The 24358-nt window shown below is 37.0% G+C and overlaps 1 protein-coding gene across 19 annotated transcripts in view; it reads right to left on the reverse strand.

The window, feature by feature from the left end:
• Positions 1–2273: 2273 nt before the first annotated feature.
• Positions 2274–24358, reverse strand: part of LOC117402545 (pumilio homolog 2-like) — a 74633-nt gene continuing 52548 nt past the window's right edge. For 8 of the 19 annotated variants that reach the window (XM_059023743.1, XM_059023744.1, XM_059023747.1 and 5 more), the window contains 10 exons: positions 23824–24060; positions 17408–17428; positions 16450–16717; positions 13733–13862; positions 12570–12704; positions 11799–11936; positions 9631–9756; positions 7097–7218; positions 6551–6758; positions 2274–5036 (listed from right to left, as the gene is read on the reverse strand). In XM_059023743.1, coding sequence (XP_058879726.1) covers positions 4905–5036; positions 6551–6758; positions 7097–7218; positions 9631–9756; positions 11799–11936; positions 12570–12704; positions 13733–13862; positions 16450–16717; positions 17408–17428; positions 23824–24060 — 1517 coding nt within the window. In that variant the 3' untranslated portion in view covers positions 2274–4904. The remainder of the gene's footprint in view (positions 5037–6550; positions 6759–7096; positions 7219–9630; positions 9757–11798; positions 11937–12569; positions 12705–13732; positions 13863–16449; positions 16718–17407; positions 17429–23823; positions 24061–24358) is intronic. The other 11 variants (XM_034003803.3, XM_034003797.3, XM_034003800.3 and 8 more) reach the window with 6 other exon arrangements.

The following is a 24358-nucleotide window of genomic DNA, read 5'->3' on the forward strand; positions in this document are numbered from 1 at the left end:
TTTTTTTTCTTATCCTTAATGTTTATATTTTGTATGTTGCTTGTAAAAGTGTATGCTGCATGTTGTGTGAAATCTTATCTCTCAAATGCATATCTTTTCACCAGTAAGTCATGGCATTGCAAAAGAGCCCATATGCTTCTGTTCCAATTATCCAATTCAGAACAGAGAAGTTACTTGATGGATGCTGAAACATAAAAGTCACAGCATGTGGGGTTCTCACAAGTTTGAAGTTGCCTCTACACACACATATATATATATCTATCTCAACCTTGAGATACAATAAACACCAGTTAGGTAAACAGTAACTACACAATTCATTACTATCGAATATCCCAATAGTTACTTTTCTACCTTTTGCAATCATTCTAAGTAGTTCTTGTTGCTATAACTCAATTTTTGTAATAACTTATTTTTGTAATTGTAATTTTAATTGAATATGGTTTCAGTTGGGAGTTCCCAAATTGCAACAAAATGTTGTATAACCGATAAAGAAATGTGTTCACCCTGTCTGATTGCAGTCTCAATATGCACTTCTTGTGGTTTTCCCTAAATAATGCAGTAAGGTCCATGGGCAATACCTTACATTGATAGAGCCTGTTGGTGGTAAAATGTAAGGTTGTGGCCACCATATACCTTCTGTTGAACTCCCTGCACTGTTCAACAGAAGTCCTATTATCAATCCCCTTTCTGTCACAGGGTTCCACTTTTGCGAAATATCCATTACATACACCTTTCTTCACTGCTTTTGTCCTAGGTGTGGCACTTTTGAGCAATTTAAGAAAAAAAAAAAAACATGCCTGTGCTTGCCCTTCGATCAAAAATTTCCATTTCCAAGGCATATTCCTGTGCATCCCATGCACCCACCACACAATTGTAATATGTGAAAGCTAAGTCATTTTATTGCCAATACTACTATTTATTTTAGAAAAGTCCTGTTATTCTTTTCCTCTAGTAACTACATTAAGCCTAGATTATTGAGTATCCATGTCCTTTTAATATTTGTGGAAGCTATAATATAACCCAATTTGCATCTAAATCTAAGGTTTATCTTTAGAGAGTGAGGGGGGACCCCTTGCCAAATGGCATTGCAGTAGCAATACAAATGCAATTACATGATTTAATATACTGTACTTTTCAGAGTACTGTAATCTGCCACTAGTGTTATTCAATCTGTAGTATTTTGCATTTAATCGTATCCTGATGTAACTATCACTGACACTGTTACCTGCTCCGATATTGATTTGTACTTTGTAATATACTTGTACTTACTAGAACTGAAGTCATTGTATTTTATCTTGCTCTTAATTGTATTAATACTTGTACTGTGATTCTTGAAATGTTTTTGTTTATGACAGTAAGTCGCCCTGGGTAAGGGTGTCTGCTAAGAAATAAATAATAATAATAATAATAATAATAATAATAATAATAATAATATGAAACAGGCAAAAAGGTAGCACGAGGGCAGCTGCACTGGTACGTGCCATTAGCAGAACAGTTGTTAAAGTTTCATATTTAGATAAAATGACAGTATAACATTGGTGTTAACTAATAAACGCAGTATACACCAGTATTATAATTGTAACCTAAATGAAAAGGGAAAATGCTTAGTTTTGTTTGCCACATTTTAACTTTAACATGGAACAAGTAATCCAGTATTGTTAAAGCAGCATGAAAAAATGACACACATTTCAGTTCTGTCCAAATAAGTTCTTAAGTTAACCTGATGGTGAGAATTTTGTGAGGCAAGAGATGGTACACGTTTTTTATAGGCTCTAAACAATCTTTTCACCAACAGTGGGCAACAGTGCCCTCTGTTGGTGTTAGAAAATGTCCACTGAATTACAGATAAATGCAACACAGTACCGTACTATAACATTTTGAATCCAAAATTCACAGATTTCTGTATCAGTTGAGTACATTCACTATTAAGTAGATTAACTGTGGTAAAAGTGTCAGTCATCTTCATGGAGAGTATGTTTGGGAGGAAACTGATTGGCTCCTTGATTTGGGATTAATAGTCAAAATAATGAGGGTTTAGTATTTATTGGGAATTTGAACAGTTTGTCTCATCACTCTCCTCCCTGAAATACTGCACAAGTGTTGGACCAGTTGTCACGTGGTGTATACACTAGGATCTATGGGTTACGAGAGCAATCCAACAGTCATCAAATCAATATGGAAACTGTTCTAGATACCCACAGATGTGTGCAGTGTTTTTCTTTTGTGATTAATACTGTGTGTACTTCTAAAACAAAAGCCACAACAGGCATTGGTCCTACACAAAGTTTATTTCATACAATGTTATTCACATATTTCTTTTTTTTGTTTATACAGCATATACAAATATTGAATGACAATACTCCATTAGAACTGCCAAGGAGTCTGGTGGCAGACTTGATCAAACAGAAAAGGCAAATAGTGGTCCATAAACCATCCGTCTCAAAGGAAACATCAGCAGAAAGCTTAGTGGTTTTGTCACAATTTAACATGATTATTATTCCCCCCCACAAAAAAAAAAAATATATATTTCCTGATCAGTACCACCATGACTCCTGTGCTGCAAACTGAAAACCAGAGTGCTTCACTCTCACAAAATGACCCCCTTTAACAGCAAATAGTTGCCATGGAAACTAGGGCTGTGCTGCTTCACAAGTACAAAATAGCCAGGAAATTACAAAAACCTGTATTTACTGCATCTTTTGTTTTAGTAGAAGGGGAATATTAACAAAAAATAAAGTAAAAACTATGAAAACAATATCCTGTTTTCTACAGGAAGCAGCATGATCAGCCACACCTGCACTATATCCAGGACGCAAGGGTTAAAGCTGAATAAGGTTATAAATGATAGGCCTCTAAAATTACATTTAAGGCAGAAGGACTCAATTCTTACTAATTTTCAAAAGCTAATCTTTTTTACATTCATAAACTGAATGAATGTAAATTTTTCTGCACAGCCCTAATAAAAACAACTTTTCACCTTGTCAGTGCCAAGGACATCATATCCAAGGGCTTACACACCAAAAGACTCTGATCACATTCAAAAGGTTTGGAAGTTTGTCATCTATACAAAAAAAAGCTAACTTCTGAAAGTCAGCGAAATACAAAACACACTCCTAAATCTTTCAGAAACTGAATATACAAATACTGTTTTTAAAATATATCCAGAGGCATAGGTTACAAAGGATTGTTTAATTATACATATCTGGTCACAATTCTGCCTGCAAAAAACCAAAACAATGTTGTCTGTAAATGTACATAATGCCGCCTATAAATGTACATCATCTTTGTTAGTGTTACAACCTCATATGTTCATATGAATATAACTGACAATATCATACATACTTTCACTTACAAGTTAGCAGACATTTCCAAAATACAGTTCTCTTCTGTACAAAGATAAAATCCTGTCACACAAGATGGAGAGTATTGGTTTCCATGGTAACTAAACGCCTGTCCAGACCTTTCAATTCTAAGCACAATGTACTGGAAGAAGTGTATACTTCTTGTCAAAATGACCATATTGACAGTATATTCCAACAGCTACAGGTATAAACAAAAACTACTGTTTCTAACAATAGATAAACATTTTTTAAAGCCATATACAGACTGAATTTAAAAAAAAAAAAAAAAAAAAAAATCAATCTTGATCCAAAGAAATAAATGTACATTATACAACACTATATGCCAGGGCAAGGTGTAGGGTTGTGAATATACTAAAATGCAAAGTTTTTCTTTTTTTTCAGAAGGGTAAAAGACATTACATTTACAGCATCAAGGTTTACAAATATACAACTGTACAAGCAAAGTAAGTATTGTGATTAACACTGAAAAAAGATTAATTATTTCAAAATTCAAAACTGTAAACAAACACCTATATATTTAACTAGACTTTTACACTATATATTTATATGAAGAAAAAAAAAAACAATAGGCTATTGGACATTGGTGTCCATTGGTATTTATGCATGCTTTATAATGAGCGATTAAGTTTACCCTTTGATGGCTCCCTGTTAATTCTCTGCCCAAGACTGCAGTTAATGTTTTAAAGCCGAAATAAAACCATCAACATCGTCACAAACTTTCTTACAAATCTATGAAGAAAGAAGAAATCGTCAGCTCTTTTTCAAACTGCTAAACATGCCAAAAAGCTGCTTTAAAAATAAAAATACCCTCCATACTTTTCAGACTCTTACTTTAGGTATGGAAGTACCATCATGACTCCCCCCTCCTTCCACCTTGTGCAAAGGTTAAATATATACAATGCTTCTATACATCACTGGGTTTGTTTTTGAGGAGAAAATGCAGGGCAGTGTTCATCTCAAAACATTAAAGATTGAAATTTCATATGAAGCGACAGAAATTACATTTTAAAAAACTTGCACAAAGTTTTAGTATTTTTGTTGTTGTAAAAAAGTTACAAAATATGAACTACCAAAATACAACTTAACCTTTTCTTCTGTATACACAATTTCCATTTTACCCACCGGTAATCTCTAACGGTATTGGCAATGAGAGAGGAGTATAAATTAAGGTTTTTCTGTTGTGCTGTAATGCCGGCAGACTTATCAAGTCACATGCTGGTGTACTGTAAGAATATTCATTTGTTTTCTCAAAAACTACCCACATTTTTACAGTTAATTTACAAGGTAAAAATGTACAAAATATGTGACAACTAGTTTGATACAATTACAGCATATACACGCATTCTGTGCTCTACCCAGCATAGCAATCTGATAAATCGCTGGCAGTGTGGGGGAAGTGTAGCCATATACCGGAAAATGACAAGTTTATAATCAGAAGTAATCAAAGCATTCTTAGGTTAAGTTGCATTTTTGGTAATTCAACTGAATTGGTTGAAAGCATCAAAACATCTGAAGGGGCTGCATCAATTTCTTGTTCATATCCTAAATCAGTCCATTAGTTGGTCCTCCAATTGGCCCCAAGTCAGTGCTGTTCTTCATGTAATACTTCTCCAGTTTGGCCAAGATGTGTTTTCCATAGGTGTATTTGCGCAATGTTGCAACGTGAGGACGTATCTGAAAATAAGGGGCATGGTTAGTTTGTTCCCCTAAATCAAATATTTTACCACAAATCAAAAGAGCATGAGTATTACTTGGGTACAATGTGCTCTTGAATGAACAAATCAGAACAGGGTTTAAATATATATTTGCTGTGCATTCTATAAAATATAAAAGCAAAATGAACAAAATTACATCGTGCCCTGCTAAACTACAATGTAAACTGTAAAAACTGCTGTGAATATTTCCTCAGCTACAATATAAATTGTCAGTCCTAACAAATTTAAAATCACAAAAAACATGCATAGCAAGAAATCAAGCATGAAAATACTTTCAAAAGATTAATTATGAAAGAAAAGGTTAACTGTTTATTCCCAAAACATACATAAAAACATGATTGGTTAATGGGGTAATTTGGGATGTCTTGTCTAGTGTACTGCAGCATCTAAAACCTTTCCTCATATGTATTGTATTTATTACTTGTTATGAATGACCAATACCCTTAATTTTTTGGTGTAAATACATTTCCCAGTTTTACAAATAAATATTTGGGGTAAAACTAGAGAGTGACAGAAAAACTGCCAACTTGCTTCTAAATTATGCAAACAGACTGTAAAGCTGATAGTTATCTTGACTGTGTGCTACAGTATGTTTGACAGCTTCGTATTGCACTAAAAATATTTTAAGTCAGTATTTTTAGATACTTGAGTGGGTCAAATTGAGTGAAAATTAAAAACAAAAAAAGGAACCTACAGCTTTTTTTTCTTCAGTAAAATCTAAAAATAAAGGACCTTGTTTAAAGGTCTTTTTCAACAGTTTCTGAAATATATGCCAGAGTCTAAAAGTTGTGATAACATATTATACATCAAAAGTAAAAAAACTGAAGGTGCGTCCCATAACAAAATCAAGTTGTTTTAAAATCTGTTCTATTTTTAAATGCATGTTTGTCATGTTTCTACGGCAGCAGTGTGGAGTAGTGATTAGGGCTCTGGACTCTTGACCGGAGGGTTGTGGGTTCAATCCCCAGTGGGGGACACTGCTGTTGTACCCTTGAGCAAGGTACTTTACCTAGATTGCTCCAGTAAAAATCCCAACTGTATAAATGGGTAATTGTATGTAAAATAATGTGATATCTGTATAATGTGAAATAATGTATAATGTGATATCTTGTAACAATTGTAAGTCGCCCTGGATAAGGGCGTCTGCTAATAAATAAATAAATAATAATAATAATAATAATAATAATAATAATAATAATAATAATAATAATAATAATAATAATGTTTCTCATGGTGTTGTTGTATTCAGACAAGACAATAAAACAGAAAACGTGCACTGAAATGGTATTTTAGACAACACCAAGAACATTGCAACATAAAATTTCCCCCCAAAGTATTTCAAAACTCTAATTTAGTTACAATGTTCTTGCTCCCATACAGTGGTTAATGAATGGTCAACCTGGAAATGAATAGTATTATTGCATTATTAAAACTGTAAAAATAATAATAAAGAATAAATAAAAAAGTACATACATAATTAATCCCTACCTTGTGCATGATTATCTTGCGCTGGGCTGGCTCTGCCATGTCAATCATCTTCTGCACTACGTAGTTGGCATATTGGTCCTTCATCATGGTGTACAAGGCACTGTGGGGGCCATCGTTCTGACAGCAAACCTCATCGATTAGCAGAGCCCTCTCTGAGCGGGATGAGTGGGTCACACACTTCTCCACCACATTGCTGACCAAAGAATTACCAACAGTTAGAGCAGTGAAACAAAGAAACTTTAAAATGAATTGCTTTTTTTTATTATTTTAAAAATTTGATTCCGTTTTTGGAATGTCAGTTTGGTGTCTTTAGCATTTTCCAAGCAGCAGGTAGGTGAAAACAATATTTAATTTTTTTGCTAAAATACAAAAGATGGGTTACTATGATTTTTATATTCTAGGTTCATAATTCCCCCAACCCAAAACAAGGTGACATTTACTGCTACGTGATCAATATATCCTGCTAAATGTATTCTAGTTATTAAGTAAGCAAAAAGGAATATGCAATAAACATATTAATTATTTGTTTACCTGGCAAATTTGTGTTGGCTCAAGGCCAACACTTTGCCTCTGATCTCAGCAACCATTTTACTTTTGTCTTCGGGGCGCCCATGCTCTAGAACATGCTGAATGACATAATTGCCATATTGATCCTGTTGAGTACAAGAGCTTTATGAAAATCTACGAGTAACAAAAGGAACATGCTATAACTCAATTGAGACTTTCACACAAAAATGCATGCCTACAAGGTACATAAAACAAACAATCATAAGATTTTAGGCATAAGAAATGTATCATTCAATTACAGTGGGGTCTATTTGATATTAACAGCACCAGATCTATCATTTCAATAAAAAAACGTTGATTGAGATGATACAGGCTGTGTAGTCCAGTGGTTAAAGAAAAGGGCTTGTAACCAGGTGGTCCCCAGTTAAAATCCCACCTCAGCCACTGAGTCATTCTGTGAACCTGAGCAAGTCACTTAACCTCCTTGTGCTCTGTCTTTCAGGTGAGACGTAATTGTAAGTGACTCTGCAGCTGATGCAGAGTTCACACACCCTAGTCTCTGTAAGTTGCCTTGGATAAAGGCGTCTGCTAAATAAACAAATAATAATAATAATAATAATAATAATAATAATAATAATAATATATTACAGATGGAAATAAACTGTGGTGTTTTATTCAGGACATTGGTGCAATTTCACCCCACTGCAGTTTATAATTATTATTTATTTAATGTAGGTGGTTCCTGTAAAATGTTATCAGGATAACATTTTTAACAAAATGTGTGTTGTTTCCTTGGATATAGCTCCCAAAGCAGTAGCATGCCTTATTAGATCAGAATGACACAGCAAGAAGTTTAAGTCCCTATACAGTACATTACACTAGAGTAATGAAAACAAGTACTGCAACACTAAAAATAAACTTATTTTTAAGTGTAAAGACTTGTTGAAATGTTGGTGTAATATTACAACATTTCTTTTAAGCACTATTGTATTCCTTGAGTGTTTCTGTTTTGGGAGTTCTATAAAAGTACAACGCACAAGCAGGCTGAAGTCTAACGTAAACAGATACACGTTTTTGTATAATTTAACAATTGTGGGACACTGCAACTGTACATTAATATTTGTCAATATTTACATAATTCAGCTTTAAAAACAAGGATGTTGCAACAGTATGTGACGCTCTACAGAAAATAGTTAATAGTTAGCAGGTTAATAGTTCTACCTCTCAGGCAAGGATTAGATTAGTTTACAGAAAAGTTGGAGAATGAATCTTCCATATGTTTAGAGAATATACTTGTTCTGACCTCAAAGGGCATCACTTGAGACTATAAAAAGGTTTGGAAGTCATCTCCAATGAATCTCTTTGATATTTCTAGATAAGATAAGGTGTGTTTTTAAAACAAATGTTTTTGCCTCTTCATTAACACACATGAACATTCCTGCATTATTCCGGAATAATCAATATTATATGGACAACAATACCAGTATTTTTTTGGGGTATTTTTTTTTTATAAGTTTAGTTGTTGCCAATTATTTTTATTATTTTCTCCCAATTTAGAATGGCCAATTATTTAAGCTCAGCTCACCGCTACCACCCCTGCGCTGACTTTTACTTTTGGCGAAGCTGAACACACACTGTCCTCCGAAGTGTGTGCCGTCAGCCGACCGCTTTTTTTCACACTGGGGACTCACCATGCAGCCACCCAAGAGCTACCGCGTCGGAGGACAACGCAGCTCTCAGGCAGCTAACAGGCAAACCCGCAGGCGCCCGCCAGACTACAGGGGTCGCTGGTGCGTGGTGAGCCGAGGACACCCTGGCCGACCTAACCCTCCCTCCCCCCGGGCGACGCTCGGCCAATTGTGCGCCGCCCCCCGGGAGCTCCCGTCCACGGTCGGCTGTGGAATAGCCTGGACTCAAACTCGCGACGTCCAGACTATAGAGCGCATCCTGCACTCCACGTGGATCACCTTTACTGGATGCGCCACTCGGGAGCCCCTGTATTAATTTTTTTAAAGAAAATACCACAAGTAACTGTATACTCTGCTTAAATTATACATGCATAGATCAACATCCATGCAAATGACAATGTAAAGAAAATATACATACCTGTACATACATGAAAACAATATTTAAGCTTAACCACAATACATTTTGCAAATGCCTCAGGGAATAAAACCAAATACATTTTACAATACGTTTCCACAAGAGTTAAGCCAGTGAAGCACAAACCTCCCTCAAGATGCTCTAAACAGCTCTTAAAGGAACAAATTCAGCAACTGTGTTGATGTAGGAGAAATCTTTAGTTTGTACACAGGATGCATGATGCTGTGCTAAAGATTATGCCACACCGAACATATTGTAAAATCCTTTTGGTTTTATTATAGTTGATTTAGGACCGTGGAAACGGGTAGCCCATCTGGGAGACATGTGGTAAGTGACCTGAGATGGTTAAAATTGTGGAACATGTTTACCTAATATTTCAGCTATTGCACAAACCGCACTCAGCTATTGTCAGACACATGCATTAGAGGGTTAGTCAGTCAGTGGTTTGGGCTCACCTGCACAAGCTGCTCAGTGTGATGATGGAGCTCCTCCAGGATGGGCATGGTCTGCTCTGGGGTACAGTGTTCCAGGATGCGCTGAATCACTCGGCAGCCATAAGGGTGAGTCGAAAGCACAAACACCTTAAAAGGCAGAGCAAACAAAACATTAAACATTTTGCCCTACAATTCAGTACATAATAAAAGCCTTGGCGGAGAATGGCAATTTTCATGCATAGTGAATTGTAACCTACAATGAATTTTATAACCACTTCTAATCACTAGTTATTACTTTTACATACAATTTCTGAGAGAAGAAACATTGAGGTTATATAAAATTATGCTGCCTACAATATATATATATATATATATATATATATATATATATATATATATATATATATATATATACACACACACACACACACACACACATATACAGTACTGTGCAAAAGTTTTAGGCAGGTGTGAAAAAATGCTGTAAAGTAAGAATGCTTTCAAAAATAGACATGTTAATAGATTATATTTATCAATTAACTAAATGCAAAGTGAGTGAACAGAAGAAAAATCTAAATCAAATCCATATTTGGTGTGACCACCCTTTGCCTTCAAAACAGCATCAATTCTTCTAGGTACACTTGCACAAAGTCAGGGATATAGTCAGGTGTATGATTAAGCAATTATACCAAACAGGTGCTAATGATCATCAATTCAATATGTAGGTTGAAACACAATCATTAACTGAAACAGAAACAGCTGTGTAGGAGGAATAAAACTGTGTGAGGAACAGCCAAACTCAGCTAACAAGGTGAGGTTGCTGAAGACAGTTTACTGTCAAAAGTCATACACCATGGCAAGACTGAGCACAGCAACAAGACACAAGGTAGTTATACTGCATCAGCAAGGTCTCTCCCAGGCAGAAACTTCAAGGCAGACAGGGGTTTCCAGATGTGCTGTCTAAGCTCTTTTGAAGAAGCACAAAGAAACGGGCAACGTTGAGGACCGTAGACGCAGTGGTCGGCCAAGGAAACTTACTGCAGCAGACGAAAGACACATCATGCTTACTTCCCTTCGCAATCGGAAGATGTCCAGCAGTGCCAGCAACTCAGAATTGGCAGAAAACAGTGGGACCCTGGTACACCCATCTACTGTCCGGAGAAGTCTGGTCAGAAGTGGCCTTCATGGAAGACTTGCGGCCAAAAAGCCATACCTCCGACGTGGAAACAAGGCCAAGCGATGGATGAAAACACAGGAACTGGGGTGCAGAAAAATGGCAGCAGGTGCTCTGGACTGATGAGTCAAAATTTGAAATATTTGGCTGTAGCAGAAGGTAGTTTGTTCACCGAAGGGCTGGAGAGCGGTACACGAATGAGTGTCTGCAGGCAACAGTGAAGCATGGTGGAGGTTCCTTGCAAGTTTGGGGCTGCATTTCGGCAAATGGAGTTGGGGATTTGGTCAGAATTAATGGTCTCCTCAATGCTGAGAAGTACAGACAGATACTTATCCATCATGCAATACCATCAGGGAGGCATCTGATTGGCCCCAAATTTATTCTGCAACATGACAACGACCCCAAACATACAGCGAAAGTCATTAAGAACTATCTTCAGCGTAAAGAAGAACAAGGAGTCCTGGAAGTGATGGTATGGCCCCCACAGAGCCCTGATCTCAACACTATCGAGTCTGTCTGGGATTACATGAAGAGAGAGAAGCAACTGAGGCTGCCTAAATCCACAGAAGAACTGTGGTTAGTTCTCCAAGATGTTTGGGCCAACCTACCTGCCGAGTTCCTTCAAAAACTGTGTGCAAGTGTACCTAGAAGAATTGATGCTGTTTTGAAGGCAAAGGGTGGTCACACCAAATATTGATTTGATGTAGATTTTTCTTCTGTTCACTCACTTTGCATTTTGTTAATTGATAAATATAAACTATTAACATGTCTATTTTTGAAAGCATTCTTACTTTACAGCATTTTTTCACACCTGCCTAAAACTTTTGCACAGTACTGTATATATATATATATATATATATATATATATATATATATATATATATATATATATATATATATATATATATATATATATATATTATAGCAATAAATGTGAACTACACACATTAGAAACAAGAACTCTGTCTTAGTACCCTGCCTCCCCAACATGAAAAACATAAATCAGTTACTGTACCTGGCCCTTAAAAGCATCGATGATGAACTGTAGAGCCTGAGGTTGCACACATTCAATACACTTCTGTACTACATGGTTTCCATTCTGGTCTTTTACACACTTTAGGACATGTCCATCCAGCTCTCTGACCATGTCACTCTGGAGAGGAACAAGAAAGCCACAGGGAGTTAGTGACAAGTAGACATTGCACAACAGACATTACAATTTGGAGTAGGATTAAAAATGTCACCATTGTTAAAAACCATTGTTTTGAGGGTTTGTGAAAACCAAGAATATGTTATATTTAAGTATTAATTTGACTTTTCTACAACCAGCAGTAGTTGTGATCAATTCCTTGCTACCTAACTCCACTAAATAACACACAGAAGCCTTCAAAGAGACATGGACTTAGCAGATATATGGACTGATCAGTTTCTCAGACAAACAGTTCCAAGAGAAACACATCTTAAAAGCACCATACAAAGATTATCATTGTTTTGCAATATACAACCAGTTCTTTCCTTTGAAAAAGGGGTGCTTGAAGTAACAAAAAAGTGACATGACACTGGGCAGAAAAAGACTGATTTTAATGGATATACCTTGCATGCAACATGAGTGCAAATCGCAGGTGTATTATACAAATATCATAAATCAGCCCAACAAAAATGTTTAATAATAAAGGACTTTAGATATCCATGGTGGTGCAGATTAGTGATACTCTAAAAGACCAGTCATTGCTATATGAATGGCATGATCAGTAAATTAAAATATAAAAAAGATGCTATAACTTACAATTACCTGATGGTCTGATGAAATGGACTCCAGAGCTTTCTGAATGACGCGGCAGCCATACATCTGCAGGGCCAATGGGAGGACGTGGCCTCTGATTCTGGTAGCCAGGGCTAGCTTCTGATCCATGCTTCCAAACTACAGCAGATAAAATACACACCAGGGAATTAAGCACATAAAAAAAAAACAATGATGAAGGTACAAGTATGTGCAAAGTAACAACTATTGTGCAGTTGTATTGAATTCTTCAATTATACTGGATATCAAAATATTAGCATAGTAAAATTAAAAAATTTTTAACAATGTCTTTCTAAATTCCAAGATTGAAATAAAGGTACACCAGCTCTTTCAGTTTGTCACCCCGAAAGAGAACGCCTCTGATCGGACAGGACAAGATTATACAGCAAGTTGCTGCGCTCAGCATCAGCTGTATTTGTTACTGCATTTATGTATCTGAAAGCTAATGTTTTCAAATTATTACTATTATTATTTATTTCTTAGCAGACGCCTTTATCCAGGGCGACTTACAGTCGTAAAGACTGACTTAGAAAGACTGTCAGCTGTCGATGACCAAAACAAGTCAATTGCAATTTTCCTTGGCGGTGGAGCCAAGGGACATCAAGTGAGGCAAGGCTGGACAGTAAATATGACTATTTTGTTTAAATATAGCTGATACAGCATAAGTAAATAAACAAACAAATAAATAAACAGAAAATGTTTTTGAAGTTCATATCGCATAGTTATCAGGTTTTTCTTTTGGGCGCACAGCTCTCCGTGATGCTTGCCGACTGCATATTCCAGTTTATATCCCAGCGGTGATATTTGTTTACATCATCGAGTCAGAAAACAGTGATGTTTTAAATCACCATTTTAGTGTTTGGAGCATCTTTCTTTTGTATTATGTTTTGGAATTAATTTTCTGCTAAATCACAGAATCGCTATTCAGCCATTTTCTCTTGTTGTGAGAAGTGGAAATGAAAGCCGTTCCTTTGAAAAGGGGCAGGACTGACAGTGATGTGAACCAATCACATGACAGACGGAGACTATTGCCCAGTTGTGTAAGGATGTCAGGGCAATAGTTGAATCTATTTTTCCTCCTACGATGAGGTTTTAACCAATCACAGGCCAGAATTTCCAACCACTGAGATTTTATATATAAAAATTACCTCAAAGAACTTCTGTATTACATAGTTTCCAAATACATCAGTCATCAACTGGTATGCTGCTTGAAGGATTTCACTGAAGACCATCTGACGTTCTGCAGGGGTGGCTCGCTCTAACTTCTGCTGGATAAACCTGTCCGAACAGGAAAGGAGACACGCAGTTAGAAACTACAAGAAGTCACCAAGTTGGTTGTGATAAAAAAAAGCCCTGTTTGTGATGAGAAAGGTATTAAAACACCATCTAATGTAATGCTACTAGTTTAGAAAGTATAATGCTTTCATCAGTCGTACTATACCAGAGGTGGCCAAACCATGACTCTTTTGCAGTTCAAGTGCGGCTCCTGGTGAAATGCTGGGTGACACACACTTTGCGGCTTGAATTAACTGAAGAAAGAATAATAAACAAAAGAGAAACTAAAAATAAATACAAGTTTATTATTTTTGTTCTCTGTATTCATTTGTGTTTATTATTCTTTCTTCTCTCTCTTCTGTTTATCAGCCTGCATGTTCGCTGCACATTTTGTCACTTGATGACCGTCAAAACCGCACACTTGCGCACGTGTACTTCGATCACCTCGAGTGAAAGCCGGATGTGTGGTTGAGTCCATTTGAATTAAGTGCTTGTTCGTTTTGTGGAGACAATGGCATTGAGTAAATAAACCCTCCACGAGTAATACACGAAAGTATGAGGCTTTAAGCCAGAATGGGAGAAAGTTTGCTTTCACCGAAAACAGTGGTAAACATCGGTCTCATCTGCCACAAATAGCTTACACACTAGGCGAACAACCAACGTCTACAGAAACAAAATCATAACAGATTTTCACCTAAATATCCTCCTGGATCAGACTTGAGGAGAAACAAACCAGCCTCTTTAAAAGCATGACTCAGAAGTCAGCAGATGCTCCTTTCTGCATTCAGTAAAGAAGCTTTGTTATGGCATATCTTTGTTATGGAATAACGCCCGTGCCAAATGTCATTATTCACATTAATCGTTTTTATAAAATTGGAGTGGTCGCTAGACTACATAATGCATGTTTAAATGTTGTATTGCAGGTCTAAAATTCATACTATATTTATGTATCTTATGTCTTGTCATGAGCAGGTACTGTAATTCCTTTCAAAATACAGTGCATGTGTCATCCACAAAGCTCTCAATTACAGAGCAGTCATGAAAACTGAGCATGTGGATCTTCAAGGGAAGAGCTTGTCAAAAAGAATCCTCACAAATTGTGTCTCGTGCTGTTTTTGGTGAAATCAGGGCAGTTATTATTTTTTATTATTTGTTTATTTAGCAGACGCCTTTATCCAAGGAAACTTACAGAGACTAGGGTGTGTGAACTATGCATCAGCTGCAGAGTCACTTACAATTACGTCTCACCCGAAAGACGGAGCACAAGGAGGTTAAGTGACTTGCTCAGGGTCACACAATGAGTCAGTGGCGGAGGTGGGATTTGAACCGGGGACCTCCTGGTTACAAGCCCTTTTCTTTAACCACTGCACCACACAGCCTCAGTTGTATTTTGCTTTAATAACTGACTATTTTTATTTAAAGTATGTACAGTATAAACAGAAATACAGTCAGTGCCGCTCTATCGGGACGACTCAGGAGAAGTAAAACTATCCAGAAATAAGCGGCTGTCCCAAAATTAAACGAGTTGTATTTGAGACGACCTTAGTCACACTTATTTTTATTTTATTTTTATTATAAATTCGGAATCACAAATTATTTTTTTCTCATTTTCTCCCCCAATTTGGAAAGCCCAATTATTTTTTTATTTCAACCCCGCTCACCGTTGCCACCCCCGCGCTGACTCGGGAGACACAAAGACGGACACGCGCTTCCTGCAAAATGTGTGCTGTCAGCCGTCCGCTTCTTTTCACTTTGCAGGTCAGCCATGCAGCCACCTCGGAGCTACAGCGTCGAAGGACCACGCAGCTCCGGGCAACTTGCAGGCAGGCCCGCAGGCACCTGGCCAGTCTACAGGGGTCGCTGGTGCACAGTGAACCAAAGACACCCTGGCAGACCTGGGTCCTCCCCACCTGGACGGGGCTCGGCCAATTGTGCGCTGCCCCCTGGGAACTCCCGCCCACGGTCGGCAGTGGAATATCCTGGACTTGAACTGGCGACCTCCAGGCTATAGGGCGCATCCTGCACTGCATGCGGAGTGCCTTTACCGGTTGCGCCACTCGGGAGCCCCCTCCTTAGTCACACTTCTATTCATAATTTACATCGTGTGCAAAAGAGAAGTATTTTTAATTTTCATTTCTAAATGAAAAGAAACTGAATGAAATCACATTATGAATACAAGTTAAAATACATTATTTAATTTTTTTTATTCCTAAACAAAATTAATAGCTGTTTTTTATTTCTAAATAATACAAAATGAAAAATAAGCAAATCACATTTTATCACAAGGCAAGACTCTTTGCCACAGCTGCCTGAAACCACAGGAGACTCCAGCTCCTTCAAGAGTTCAACGTGGCGTACGCAATTTACGTAAGTCACAGCTCTCGGACGTATGAATTTTGGTATGCGGCTCATAGTTGTCAGGAAGTTTGGACAACCCTGCACTATACAAAACATAAATGTTTGGTGTAATAAAATATAAAAAAATAAAACAATAAGCAGCCAGTAACTAAGAATAAATTGATATTGAAATTATCCGTTTTCTCGTTTGTACAAGAACAGATTGCCTGTATAAACTCCAATTACATTGTACCTTGAACCATGCTGGTCTTGAGAAAACTCCACTATATGGCCGATTAGATCTCTCAGCTGAAGGTTCGGGAAGCGATTGTTTCTGAAATCTTCCAAGAGCCTACTGCGACCAGAAGGCATGATGTCAGATCTGCTGTAGCGAAGCCGGGACGGAGGGAAGAGCTGGCTGCTGGAGCTGAACAGACTAGATGTACTGGTGGCACTGCGGTACTTCGCTTCTGCCCCAGGCGCTGCCGAGATGTATCGGCCACTGCCGTTTGTCAGGCCTCCTAAAAAATAAATAAAAAAATAAATAAATTTTAATAATGTACGGTATTTAAACTGCACAAGTAGGGCCAAAGAGATTCTTTAGGATATACAATGTACGGGTCAAGTAGGAATTATAAAGTCAAAAAAATATTAGATTTACATAACTTGTACCAGTAGATTTCAAATATATAACTTTGATTATATTTATATGCATGAGCTGTACTATATGATCTAATAACAGTTATGCTGCTCCTTAAAAGGGTTCAATGAATGCACAATCGGCCAATGTAACACCTAGCTGTGTGGGGCTTTAAGGTGTTGGGAGAACACTTGTTATAGCAATTTGTGTGTAGGAGCCAGAGTTTACGCCAAACAAAGATGCAAACAGACATGGATTAACCCTTAAGTACCAAATAATATTTTCTTAAAAAAAAAAAAAAAAAACACAACAACAGAACACAATCTGATGCATTACATTTAGATTTAACTTTTGCAATTAACAAAATTAGAGTAAGTTATCATATAACTATTAGTTAAGAGAAAATTAAAACAGGTACATTGCCAGGTATTTTATTTGAACAGGTAAAATGCTCAAATAAATTAGCCTGTCCTCAAATGAAGACAATGGCACTTAATGTGTTAAAACTTAAAAAAAAACAAAAACAAAGGATGTTTAGTGAATGGAATGCAACTGTCATTAGACACGTTACCTGAGCTGGAGTTGCTGAAAACTACAGGTTGAGAGTAAACAGAAACCGATTAAAAGATATCTATAAGTAGAGAAACTGTAGCAAAACTGCCCTGTGGATAAAACCTATAAATTAACCTACAAATAACTGACATTGCTATGGTAAAGGTGATGTACAGTGAAACAAAACAAGGCTATAATGTTGCACAGTTAATAAACAAGGAGAGAAGTGTTCACTGGAGAAAAAAAAAAAAAAAAAAAAAAAAAAAAAAAAATTGGACTGAATACACAAGTCGAGTGTGAAAATCAGTTACTTCCCTTTTTATTGGTGTTCTTCAGTGTCCCAGAACAAATGATTAAGATCAAATTATTAAGACCTCGCTCGACGTTACAAACTACCAGCATTATCCTTGAGACATTGGATACAACTGGGCAAAGTTAAAGAGGAAAAGCAACAGTTAAATTCAATGTCATGTTTTACAAGTACAGAATAAGCAATAATAGGCACAAACTGCAATAAGGTTACCAAAAAAAACCAAAAACAAAAAAACACACACACACACACATATACATAAACATATATATAAATACACACACACACACACACACACACAGGCTAACTTAACTATAACGAACCCTTCTAATAACAAACACCCATTTTTAATGATCCCAACAGCAAGAACCAAGGAGCAATCTACGCTGGATAGTTCTTTCAAGAGAAAGGACATGCAATTACTGTATTCAGCATGTAAGTGTACATTCTTTCCTTTTTCATTTCTTTACTGTTTTCTTTTAAATATACCACAGGGGGGAATTAGTGTTGGTGTAATTTATATGTGGAAACAGGTTTGTTTTGTGTGCTTTTTGGAGTTATGTTTGATCAAATGACTGTTTACACACGGGCGCTCGATTGAGACTTGCAGCCTGCATGTCTTGTATGTGTCCTCCTGTGCGTTACCATCGTTGGTAGCGTCACGTGACCTGTTTATTTACTTTCTGTTTTGTGTTTAATAAATTCTGTGTGCCTGTGCCGGCGTTTCAACTCCAACTCTTCTGTCTTGCAATGTGGTTACCAACACATGCGACATGAGTATTGTCACAATACCATTTAATTGTTGATCAATGTGAAGGAATCTTCATAAAAGTACTATATATTGATGTTCAATACAAATTTGCTGTTTTGTCATTATTCTAATACAGAAAAATGCCAAACCCTATTATAGTGAACACCCTGATATAACGAACATTTCTCCAGGTACCAGGTAGGTTCTTTATAGTGGGAATTTGGTCTTTTTAAAACCATTTATTATTATTATTATTATTATTATTATTATTATTATTATTATTATTATTATTATTATTATTATTATTATTATTATTATTATTATTTTAGTAAATATAACAAATGTTACCTTTCCGTCCTATACCCTACTAAAACAGATTTAGGGACCAGATAACGCATTCACACAAGCCCCAAGGGCCAGAGCAGCAGTTACGTGCACTGTTTAACCACGCTGGGGTAACCCCAAAACAGCAAAATTATTAGCAATGCACAAACACGGAAACAAAAAAAATATCTAAAGTTTATAACTAAATCTATAGGTTGGCAATCATTTAAATTCCAGGGAGAGAAAGTGTGCGCTTCAAACCCTAAATAGAAGCATGCATTTCTATCTACCCAGAATGCACGATTACATTGTAAAAAATAATTAATCTGCGATCAAATCTTTAGTTGATTAAATCATTCCGATTAATCAGAACAACCCTAATAATATTTGTATATATACACTGCTGTGCAAGTCTTAGACATGTTGCATTTTTCTACTCTGATGCATTAAGAGCATCAACAATTTACTCAAAGCCTCCACTACTGTTTTCTACTATAACAACCTTGACTTGCATAAAGAAGGAAAAACATTGAGTGAAATAGCTCACATGACTTGATTTTCAAGGTGTGGCATAATCAACAAGTACAGGGAAACATCATCTGTAATTGACAAACCCAGGACTGGAAAACCCAAACAGCTGTCTAACAAGGATGAGCAATACTCAAAGATAACATCCTTAACAAATAGAAAGAAGACAATCGTTGAATTGACAAAAGAACTGGCAGAAGGCACAGGTGGTGTTGTCCATCAAATCAACAGTATGAAGGTCACTATTGAAATCAGGACTTAAAGGATGTGTTGCAGTAAGAATACCTCTGTTAAGAAGAGGGAACAAGACTAAAAGGCTAAAATATGCACAAGAACACAGAAATTGGGCTCGGACTGTTGATGGATGGACATTGACACTTGTGCCTTCTGCCAGTTCTGTTGTCAATTCAACACTTGTCTTCTTTCTATTCCTTAAGAATATTATCTTCAAGTATTGCTCATCCTTATTAGACAGCTTGTTGGATATTCCAGTCCTGGGTTTGTCAATTACAGATGTTTCTCTGTAGTTGATTATGCTTTGGACACCACACCTTGAAAAGTCGTGAGCTATTTCACTCAATGTTTTTCCTTCTTTATGCAAGTCAAGGTTGTTATAAGTAAATTGTTGATGCTCATAATGCATCAGAGTAGAAAATTGCAACATGTCCAAGACTTTTGCACAGCAGTGTGTGTGTATGCATGCATGCTTGCATGCATACATGCATGCATACATACATACAGCACCTATAGAAAGTCTACACCCCCTTTCAAAATTGTCACCTTTTGTTGCCTTATAGCCTGGAATTAAAATATTTTTTTTTTCATTTATCTAGACATCCTACCCCACAACTTCCAAGTGAAAAAAATATTCTAGAAATTTGTAGAAAATGAATTAAAAATAAAAACTGAAATAGCTTGGTTGGATAAGTGTCCACCCCCCTTGTAATAGCAATCCTAAATTAGCTCAGGTGTAACCAATCGCCTTCAAAATCACACACCAAGATAAGTGGCCTCCACCTGTGTTAAATTGTAGTGATTCACATGATTTCAGGATAAATTCAGCAGTTCCTGTAGGTTCCCTCTGCTGGGTAGTGCATTTCAAAGCAAAGACTCAACCATGAGCACCAAGGCGTTTTCAAAACAACTCCCGGATAAAGTTGTTGAAAGGCACAGATCAGGGGATGGGTATAAAAAAATATCAAAAGGCCTTGAATATCCCTTGGAGCATGGTCAAGACAATTATTAAGAAGTGGAAGGTGAATGGCACCACCAAGACCCTGCCTAGAGCAGGCCATCCCTCCAAACTGGATGACCGAGCAAGAAAGGAGACTGATCAGAGAGGCTACCAAAAGGTCAATGGCAAAATGGCAAACAGACTTATTGCCAAGACTGGTCAAAGTGTGCATGTGACAACAATATCCCAAGCACTCCACAAATCTGGCCTGTATTTTGCTCAAGAAAGATCACCTTGAATCACATTTGAAGTATGCAAAAAAAAAAAAAAAACACTCAGGAGATTCTGTAGCCATGTGGCAAAAAGTTTTGTGGTCTGACAAAACTAAAATGGAACTTTTTGGCCTAAATGCAAAGCTGTTATGTTTGGCACAAACCCAACACAGCGTATCACCCAAAGAACACTATCCTTACTGTGAAGCATGGTGGTGGCAGCATCATGTTATGGGGATGTTTCTCATCAGCAGGGACTGGGGCACTTGTCAGGATAGAAGGGAAAATGAATGGAGCAAAGTACAGTGAAGTCCTTGAGGAAAACCTGCTGCCCTCTGCAAGAAAGCTGAAACTGGGATGGAAGTTCACCTTTCAGCATGACAACGACCCAAAGCACACAGCCAAAGCTACACTGGAGTGGCTAAGGAACAAAAAGGTAAATGTCCTTGAGTGGCCCAGTCAGAGCCCCGACCTAAATCCAATCAAAAATTTGTGGCATGACTTAACAGAGCTTGAACAGTTTTGTAAAGAAGAATGGTCAAATATTGCCAAATCTAGGTGTGCAAAGTTGGTAGAGACCTATCCCAACAGACTCACAGCTGCAATTGCTGCCAAAGGTGTTTCCACCAAGTATTAACTCAGGGGGGTGGAGACTTATCCAATTATGATCTTTCAGTTTGGAATTTTTAATGTAACATTTTTTTCTCAATAAAAACGTTTTTCCCCTTAACAGTGTGGAGTATGGTGTGTAGATAAGTGGAAAAAAATCCTTACTTAAATGCATGAAACTCTGAGGCACTGACACAACAAAATGTGAAAAAAGTTCAAGGAAGTGTAGACTTTCTATATATATATATATATATATATATATATACTGTATATACACACACATACATGTGTGTATGTATGTATGTATGTATGTATGTATGTGTGTGTGTGTGTGCATTTATATATATATATATATATATATAGACACACACACACACACTGGGTAATTGGGAAATATGCAAATTACAGCATTTACAAGAGCCAATCAAATTACGTGAAAGTCGCCTAAAGACTTTATTCACAGCGTTTTAAAAATCAAAGCACAGTATCTGCAGACATGTTTTGCCCTGTTTGGGGCTCATCAGTGCAGCGCAACTGTACATTGACTTTCGAAAAGCTCTGGAGAGTAAGTAATTAATATTATATATATATATATATATTATATATATATATATATATTATATATATATATATATATATATATATATATATATATATATATATATATATATATATATATATATATATATATATATATATATAGACGTGCTCAAATTTGTTGATACCCTTACAGCTCATTGAAATAATGCTTTATTCCTCCTGAAAAGTGATGAAATTAAAAGCTATTTTATCATGTATACTTGCATGCCTTTGGTATGTCATAGAATAAAGCAAAGAAGCTGTGAAAAGAGATGAATTATTGCTTATTCTACAAAGATATTCTAAAATGGCCTGGACACATTTGTTGGTACCCCTTAGAAAAGATAATAAATAATTGGATTATAGTGATATTTCAAACTAATTACTTTCTTTAATTAGTATCACACGTCTCCAATCTTGTAATCAGTCATTCAGCCTATTTAAATGGAGAAAAGTAGTCACTGTGCTGTTTGGTATCATTGTGTGCACCACACTGAACATGGACCAGAGAAAGCAAAGGAGAGAGTTGTCTGAGGAGATCAGAAAGAAAATAATAGACAAGCATGGTAAAGGTAAAGGCTACAAGACCATCTCCAAGCAGCTTGATGTTCCTGTGACAACAGTTGCAAATATTATTAAGAAGTTTAAGGTCCATGGAACTGTAGCCAACCTCCCTGGGCGCGGCCGCAAGAGGAAAATCGACCCCAGATTGAACAGAAGGATAGTGTGAATGGTAGAAAAAGAACCAAGGATAACTGCCAAAGAGATACAAGCTGAACTCCGAGGCGAAGGTACGTCAGTTTCTGATCGCACCATTCGTCGCTTTTTGAGCGAAAGTGGGCTCCATGGAAGAAGACCCAGGAGGACTCCACTTTTGAAAGAAAAACATAAAAAAGCCAGACTGGAATTTGCTAAAATGCATACTGACAAGCAACAATCCTTCTGGGAAAATGTCCTTTGGACAGATGAGTCAAAACTGGAGCTTTTTGGCAAGTCACATCAGCTCTATGTTCACAGACGAAAAAATGAAGCTTTCAAAGAAAAGAACACCATACCTACAGTGAAACATGGAGGAGGCTCGGTTATGTTTTGGGGCTGCTTTGCTGCGCCTGGCACAGGGTGCCTTGAATCTGTGCAGGGCACAATGAAATCTCAAGACTATCAAGGCATTCTGGAGCGAAACGTACTGCCCAGTGTCAGAAAGCTCTGTCTCAGTCGCAGGTCATGGGTCCTCCAACAGGATAATGACCCAAAACACACAGCTAAAAGCACCCAAGAATGGATAAGAACAAAACATTGGACTATTCTGAAGTGGCCTTCTATAAGTCCTGATCTGAATCCTATCGAACATCTATGGAAAGAGCTGAAACTTGCAGTCTGGAGAAGGCACCCATCCAACCTGAGACAGCTGGAGCAGTTTGCTCAGGAAGAGTGGGTCAAACTACCTGTTAACAGGTGCAGAAGTCTCATTGAGAGCTACAGAAAACGTTTGATTGCAGTGATTGCCTCTAAAGGTTGTGCAACAAAATATTAGGTTAGGGGTCCCATCATTTTTGTCCATGCCATTTTCATTTGTTTTCTTATTTACAATATTATGTTGAATAAAAAATCAAAAGCAAAGTCTGATTTCTATTAAAATATGGAATAAACAATGGTGGATGCCAATTACTTTTGTCAGTTTCAAGTTATTTCAGAGAAAATTGTGCATTCTTCGTTTTTTGTGGAGGGGTACCAACAAATTTGAGCACGTCTGTATATATACACACACACACACACACACACACACACACATACATACCTACCTTAGTATATAGCTCATGGATGACTAGTTCTATTCGAAAATTGGTCTGGTAGAAACATTTGGCTAAACATCAATAAGAAATCTTACCCAGATGTAAGCTAGACGAAGACCCGTGAGATGAGAGAGATGGTGGTGGTGTCAAGGAGTGTGCTGGAGTCTGACTGGGCAGAGGCATGCCGATCGGACTTGGAGAGGACGAGAATCCCAAGCTGTTGTAAAATGGCTGACCTATTGGAGCTAGACTGCTGTTGGATCTCTTGTACAAATCAGAACTGGTAGACAAGGAATCTCTCCTGGAGGCACTGTTACTGGCAGAACTGCCGACTTTAAAAAAAATTAAATAAAAAAAATAATGTTACAAATAGTATAACTCGAAGCAAGTGGTTTTGAAGAAAAACATGAATGTGTGAAAAATAACTATCACCGATACATGCAGTGGTTAAAACAAAGTGGTGATCAGTGAAACGGTTGATTTTTATTGGACAACGCCTTGAAGAATCATAGAAAACAGATGTATACCAATTACTAAGAGCTTTGTAAAAATTTCTGCTCTGCAGAACCATGAAAGACAATACATCAAAGTGTTAACTGTTTATCACCCTGAACCTAAAAAGTAACATGA

Source organism: Acipenser ruthenus, chromosome 5 (assembly GCF_902713425.1).
Source record: "Acipenser ruthenus chromosome 5, fAciRut3.2 maternal haplotype, whole genome shotgun sequence".
NCBI classification, from domain to species: Eukaryota; Metazoa; Chordata; class Actinopteri; order Acipenseriformes; family Acipenseridae; genus Acipenser; species Acipenser ruthenus.